This window comes from Gobio gobio, assembly GCF_949357685.1.
Source record: "Gobio gobio genome assembly, chromosome: 12".
Lineage (NCBI taxonomy): Eukaryota > Metazoa > Chordata > Actinopteri > Cypriniformes > Gobionidae > Gobio > Gobio gobio.
Window position 1 is genome coordinate 1201047 of NC_137105.1, and position 7699 is coordinate 1208745.

General features: G+C 38.3%; 1 protein-coding gene across 1 annotated transcript; it reads right to left on the reverse strand.

Moving 5' to 3' along the window:
- Positions 1-5239: 5239 nt before the first annotated feature.
- Positions 5240-6813, reverse strand: arf6a (ADP-ribosylation factor 6a). The gene is made up of 2 exons (XM_079831584.1): positions 6613-6813; positions 5240-6491 (listed from the first exon to the last, which is right to left on the reverse strand). The coding sequence occupies exon 2, from the start codon at positions 6229-6231 to the stop codon at positions 5704-5706; it is 528 nt and encodes a 175-aa protein (XP_079687710.1). The 5' UTR covers positions 6232-6491; positions 6613-6813; the 3' UTR covers positions 5240-5703.
- Between the last annotated feature and the right edge of the window lie 886 nt (positions 6814-7699).

Here is a 7699-nt window from a genome sequence, read left to right on the forward strand (position 1 = left end):
CCTTTTTGGCGTAAAGCGTTCTTTAAAATTGAGTCAAGAACCCTAGAGTTCTATATAGAACCTTTTTGGCGTAAAGTGTTCTTAAAATTGAGTCAAGAACCCTAGAGTTCTATATAGAACCTTTTTGGCGTAAAGCGTTCTTTAAAATTGAGTCAAGAACCCTAGAGTTCTATATAGAACCTTTTTGGCGTAAAGTGTTCTTAAAATTTAGTCAAGAACCCTAGAGTTCTATATAAAACCTTTTTGATATAAAGTGTTCTTTAAAATTGAGTCAAGAACCCTAGAATTCTATATAGAACCTTTTTGGCATAAAGCGTTCTTTAAAATCGAATCGAGAACCCTAGAGTTCTATATAGAACCTTTTTGGCATCAGGCGTTCTTTAAAATTGAGTTGAGAACCCTAGAGTTCTATATAGAACCTTTTTGGCATAAAGCGTTCTTTAAAATCGAATCGAGAACCCTAGAGTTCTATATAGAACCTTTTTGGCATCAGGCGTTCTTTAAAATTGAGTTGAGAACCCTAGAGTTCTATATAGAACCTTTTTGGCGTAAAGTGTTCTTTAAAATTGAGTTGAGAACCCTAGAGTTCTATATAGAACCTTTTTGGCGTTAAAGTGTTCTTTAAAATCGAATCGAGAACCCTAGAGTTCTATATAGAACCTTTTTGGCATAAAGCGTTCTTTAAAATTGAGTTGAGAACCCTAGAGTTCTATATAGAACCTTTTTGGCGTTAAAGCGTTCTTTAAAACCGAATCGAGAACCCTAGAGTTCTATATAGAACCTTTTTGGCATAAAGCGTTCTTTAAAATCGAGTTGAGAACCCTAGAGTTCTATATAGAACCGTTTTGGCGTTAAAGCGTTCTTTAAAATCGAATCGAGAACCCTAGAGTTCTATATAGAACCGTTTTGGCGTTAAAGCGTTCTTTAAAATTGAGTCGAGAACCCTAGAGTTCTATATAGAACCGTTTTGGCGTTAAAGCGTTCTTTAAAATTGAGTCGAGAACCCTAGAGTTCTATATAGAACCGTTTTGGCGTTAAAGCGTTCTTTAAAATTGAGTCGAGAACCCTAGAGTTCTATATAGAACCGTTTTGGCGTTAAAGCGTTCTTTAAAATTGAGTCGAGAACCCTAGAGTTCTATATAGAACCGTTTTGGCGTTAAAGCGTTCTTTAAAATTGAGTCGAGAACCCTAGAGTTCTATATAGAACCTTTTTGGCGTAAAGCGTTCTTTAAAATTGAATCGAGAACCCTTGAGTTCTATATAGAACCTTTTTGGCCGTAAAGCGTTCTTTAAAATTGAGTCGAGAACCCTAGAGTTCTATATAGAACCTTTTTGGTGTAAAGTGTTCTTTAAAATTGAGTCAAGAACCCTAGAGTTCTATATAAAACCTTTTTGATATAAAGTGTTCTTTAAAATTGAGTCAAGAACCCTAGAGTTCTATATAGAACCGGTTTGGCGTTAAAGTGTTCTTTAAAATCGAATCGAGAACCCTAGAGTTCTATATAGAACCTTTTTGGCATAAAGCGTTCTTTAAAATTGAGTTGAGAACCCTAGAGTTCTATATAGAACCTTTTTGGCGTTAAAGCGTTCTTTAAAACCGAATCGAGAACCCTAGAGTTCTATATAGAACCTTTTTGGCATAAAGCGTTCTTTAAAATTGAGTTGAGAACCCTAGAGTTCTATATAGAACCGTTTTGGCGTTTAAGCGTTCTTTAAAATCGAATCGAGAAACCTAGCGTTCTATATAGAACCTTTTTTTCCAGTGCTGAGCGGAATGAGATGGCTCATTTTGTCTACATGCTATGACCATAATGCAAGAAATGCTCTTATAGTAGTTTTGTGTATTTATGCATGAAATGGCCGAACAGACGGCCAGTGTAAAACAGCAGCGCTTTAGTGTGTCAGCTCCAGCAGTCTCAGTGTTCCTGATCAGCAGAGATGGAGCTGGGTTCTGTGGTTGTGTTGTTGGTGTCATCTCACGCCTCTCTCGGTCGGACAACATTGCTCAGTTTCCACACGGCCACACTTCACTTGCCGGATAACTTCACGCAATCCTCTGCAGGTCACAGCCAATCAAACCACAGGAAGAGATCATTTGTTGCATTAAGAAATTAAACCTATTGAAGTGTGTTCAGTTGTCATGAAAATATTGAAGCACAGTATAAACTACACTCTAAAAAAAAAGGTTCTATATGGCACCAAAAATGGTTCTTGGCTCGTAATCATAGGGGAACCTTTTTTAGTGCTATATAGCACCAATTTTGGAGCTTCAGTGGTTCTTCAGCTGTGCTATATAGCACCTTAGTCAAAGAGCCACTGAAGAACCTCTGAAGAACCGCTGAAGAACCGCTGATGAACCGCTGAAGAACCAAAATTGGTGCTATATAGCACTAAAAAAGGTTCCCCTATGATTACGATGACCATTTTTGGTGCCATATAGAACCTTTTTTTTTTGAGTGTAAACTATAATGTGTTATTTTTCACTGATCTTTTAGAGGTTAAATGTGAGCATGTTTTCATGGTGCACAGATATTCAAATATGAGTTATGAAATCATTGGTGATGTGTTCCAGGAAATACCAGCATTTAATTCAACTTTGAGATGTTTGTTATTCAAATAGACTGTAGAACAGCAGCAGCATTACAGAAACTCCTGCGTTCCGGAGAACAGGAACTGTCTGACAAACATTAGTCTTCACAACACAAATCATATCTATGATTAACTTTCACTTTTCATCCGCGCTCGGTGTGAGGGAATCTGCGGATCGCTTGCCCTGAAGCTGAAGAAGTCCTGATCACCTCACAGCGTCAGAGAACGGCTGAAGACCCGCCAATAATACAAATTTAAAAAAGGGACGCACCAACATCAATATTTCGGCCGATAATTCTTTACATTTGAAAGCCGATAACCCATATATTTGTCTGATGAATCTAAATGTTTATATCATTTTTAAGAGCCTGATTACAAAAACAAAAGTGTCATCATTAATGTCCCAAACACACAATCATGATGTTCTCGTTATAATTTTATGACGCCTATATGACAGACGGGCACGTGTGAACTGTATTTTCATTTCTGAAGTGATTCCAATCATATTTCAAGCAATCCAGACCCATCATGGAGAACATCTGCACATCTGAAGGAAATAATACCAGATTTATCAGCTTTAATATATCGGACAGATTTTCTTATCGGGAAAATAACAGTAAAAATGATCATATATCGGCCGATACCGATATATCGCATGCCTTTAGTCACTACTTACGTCTCATTGTGACTTTAAAAACATCTTAATATAAAAATATTAGTGTCTCCTCTCAAACATCTGAACTCTACTAGAGATGCACGATATGAACATTTAGGGCCCTATAACCGATATTTTGGCCAATAAATCAAAATACACATTTTTATGTCATTTTTGAGAGCCTGATAACAAAAAGTCTCACCATTAAAAGCCAAGCCCAGGTTTAATATATTAGACAGATTTTCTTATTGGGCCGATAATGATAACAAAATGATCATATATCGGCCGATACCGATATATTGTGCATCCCTAGTCATTATACACACACACACACACACACATATATATATATATATATATATATATATTATAAAAATATAAGTGGCTACTCTCAAATATCTGAACCCTACTAGAGATGCAGATATCAACATTTTGGGCCGATAACCGATGATTATGTATATTTGAAAGCCGATAACCGATATTTTGGACAATAAATCTAAATCCAAATTTGTATATAATTTTTGAGAGCCTGATTACAAAACAAATCTCAACATTAAAAGCCAAATCCGGGTTTAATATATTAGCCAAATTTTCTTATCAGGCCGAAAAAAATAACATTAAAAATAAACATATCGGCCGATACTGATATGGTGCCGATATATCGTGTGTCTTTAGTCGCTACTTATGTTTCATTGCGACTTTACAAACATCTTTTTAATATAAAAATATTAGTGTCTCCTCTCAAACATCTGAACTCTACTAGAGATGCAGATATCAACACTTTGGGCCGATAACCGATAATTTGGCCAATAAATCAAAATACAAATTTTTGTAAAATTTTTGAGACCCTGATTACAAAACAAAAGTCTCACCATTAAAAGCCAAGTCCAGGTTTAATATATCAGCCAACTTTTCTTATCGCACCAATAATGATAACATTAAAATTATCATACAATCGGCCGATACCGATGTGGTGCCGATATATTGTGCATCCCTTGTCGTTATACATATACACACACATACATACATATAAATTATAAAAATATTAGTGGCTACTCTCAAACATCTGAACCCTACTAGAGATGCACGGTATCAACATTTTGGCCGATAACCGATACTTTGTCAGATAAATATAGTTATATAATTTTTGAGAACCTGATTACAAAACAAAAGTCTCACCAATAAAGGCCAAGTCAGGGTTTAATATATCAGACAGATTTTCTTATCGGGACGATAACGATAACACAAAAAATTATCATATATCGGCCGATACCGATGTGGTGCCAATATATCGTGTGCCTTTAGTCACTACTTATGTTTCATTGTGACTTTAAAAACATCTTAATATAAAAATAGAGGCTCCTATCAAACATCTGAACTCTACTAGAGATCCACAATATGAAAATTTTGGGCCTATACCGATAATTCTCTATATTTGAAAGCCAATAACCAATATTTTGGCTGATAAATATAATTATATCATTTTTGAGAGCCTGATTACAAAACAAAAGTCTCACCATTAAAAGCCAAGCCCAGGTTTAATATATATCGGACAGATTTTCTTATCGGGCCGATGATGATAACATTAAAATGACGGCCGATACCGAAATGGTGCCGATATATTGTGCGTCTTTAGTCGCTACTTAAGTTTCATCGTGACTTTAAAAACATCTTAATATAAAAATAGTGGTAGTATCCAACACTATATAATTTTTTTGGCCGATAACCGTTATTTTGGCAATAAATATAATTACATCATTTTTGAGAGCCTGATTACAAAACAAAAGTCTCACCAATAAAAGCCAAGGCCAGATTTTCTAATCAGGCCAATAACGATAACATTAAAATAATAATGTATCGACCGATACCGATAATGAAAATAAAAAAAAACTTTTCTAAACTGTAACATTGAATCAAGCATTTTCTGTAAAGCTGGCACATTGCTCCACGTCAAGAAGATACAATCACATTATACTTGATATAGATGTATATGTATATATATATATATAGAGATTTATATATATAGATTTTATTATTTCTTCAGCATAGCATATAAGTCAAAATAATAAAACAAAGCATTAATTTAGCAGGAGACAAAAGAGGCTCGATTTGTGTTTGAGGAGAGCCGGTACCAGAACGCGGTTTCTCACGGCTGGATTAGTTCAGAAAATTACCCATAATCCCCTGCAGCAGAACATGTTTTGGCGGAAATGCAATCAAACGCTCCATGGTTTTGTGTGTTTATTTGAGCTGCTATTCTCCATACATTCGGCATACGTGATGATGGCACAGAGGTAAACAAACAAGCTGCCATTTTGTGGACTATAACAACCGGATCTTCACCCAAACGTAATACTTTACGGACATTCAAACGTAACAGAGAGTGCTGAAAGCAGAGAACGGGCGTACGAAAGAAAAGTCGAGAGTTATTGGTTAATTGCTTCTAGTTGTCGCGCGCATTAGGACTTGTAGTTCGAGGTGAGCCAGGTGAGCCCTTCGTAGAGTCCGTCGCCCGTGGTTGCGCAGGACGGCTGGACGTACCAATTGCGATCTCGGATCCGGGTCAGGCCCAGTTTCTCCTGGATCTCGTGCGGCTTCATGGCGTCCGGAAGGTCTTGCTTGTTTGCGAAGATGAGGATGATGGCGTCGCGCATTTCGCGGTCGTTGATGATGCGATGTAGCTCTTGTCGCGCCTCGTCGATCCGGTCCCGATCCGCGCAATCCACCACGAAGATCAGTCCTTGGGTTCCGGTGTAGTAGTGCCGCCACAGGGGCCGGATCTTATCCTGGCCCCCCACGTCCCAAACGTTAAACTTGACGTTCTTATACGTGACGGTTTCCACGTTGAATCCGACGGTCGGGATGGTGGTGACCGACTGGCCCAGTTTGAGTTTGTAAAGAATCGTCGTTTTCCCGGCGGCGTCAAGTCCGAGCATCAAAATTCTCATCTCCTTGTTCCCGAAGATCTTGGAAAGCATCTTCCCCATTTTGTTGCATATAGTAAGTCACGACTTTGAAAAGTTCAGTCGCTTTTCGGGCATTTGCTTTTAAAAAAGAGAGAAAGAGTGAATCGGATGCATAGAAAGTAGGCTATAGATCTGTCACAGGCCTTTCCTATCGGACTTCCTTCTTGTGTACCGACTATCGGGTCGCCGCTCGCTCGCGCTCATTCCCTTCCGACACACTTCAGATCATCAGTTCGGCTCCAAAACACTCCGATTCATCCCGCGTTTCCCCTCTTCCGTCCCTGGAACACAACAGAAAGCGGATGAGAAAAGGGAGGGGTGTCTAACTAACTTTACTCTTGTAGTTTCGCTACTCGTGCCAAACGCGAGCGCGTGAGCGCGACGCCGCGCGCGCTGCTTTACCTCGTGTAACAGCCGCGCTCTCTCGCGCCCCGGCTCGGTTCTGTCCCCTCTTTCCTTCTACCGGTCGCTCTTTCTCTCGGCCCCGGCTGTGCTGCTGCTGCTGCTGTCGGTGTTACCGGAAAAGGTGCGGACCTGCTTCAGCCGCTACTTCCTCTCTTTCTTGCTCAGGCGCACTGCGCCATTTGGCACTCGCGTCCTACTACGGCGAAGGCGCTGCGTTTAATATTCATGAGGCGCGGTTTGCCATTGGACAGATAGCGGCTGCGTCAACGACTTCTTTGGATAGTTTCCTTTATATATTTCAAAGAATTATATATGAAACATTTGTATATTTCTGAAATGTTTAATTTATATATTTGGAAATAATAATAGTAATAATAATAAAAAGTTTCCTTTATAAATGTATACAGGGTTGGGAAGGTTACTTTTAAAATGTATTTCACTACAGATTACAAAATACAAAATGTCATTTGTTATGTATTTCGTTAGATTACACACGTCTAATCTAAATACTTTAGAACACTAATAAGGCATGAAACACACACAGGACTGGGTTATTTTCTCTGTATATTATGTTAAACAACATCCTCACAATATATCTTGAAGGAAAAATACAAACAATCTTAGAAATAAGAGAAAATAAATAAAATTAATCTTTAAACATCAACTGTTTGATTTCAATATTCTTTAAACTATCTTTGAGTTAAACAGAACAAACTCAACTCAGGAATGAAACACCTTGAGGGTGAGATGACAGAATTTGGGGTGAACTGTCCCTTTAATTATTAATCCCGCAACGGACGCGTGACCTAATTAATATTCAAAAGATGAGCGTATGAGCCTTCGCCGTAGTGGGATTCGAATGCGCGATGTGAATGAAATGGACGCCATTGAAACCCGGTAGAATATAATTGTGTGTGTTTTTTAAAGGCTACTGTGTTTAAAGCACCGTTCAGATGTGATATGTGGATTGTAATTAAACGTTTTTAATGTTCGATCAACCGGAGGAGTTTTGCATAACTGTCATTCCAGCTCCTCACCGTCGTTTTACGTTGAAGGGGCGGGGCTTATGACGTGGTGCCATCGA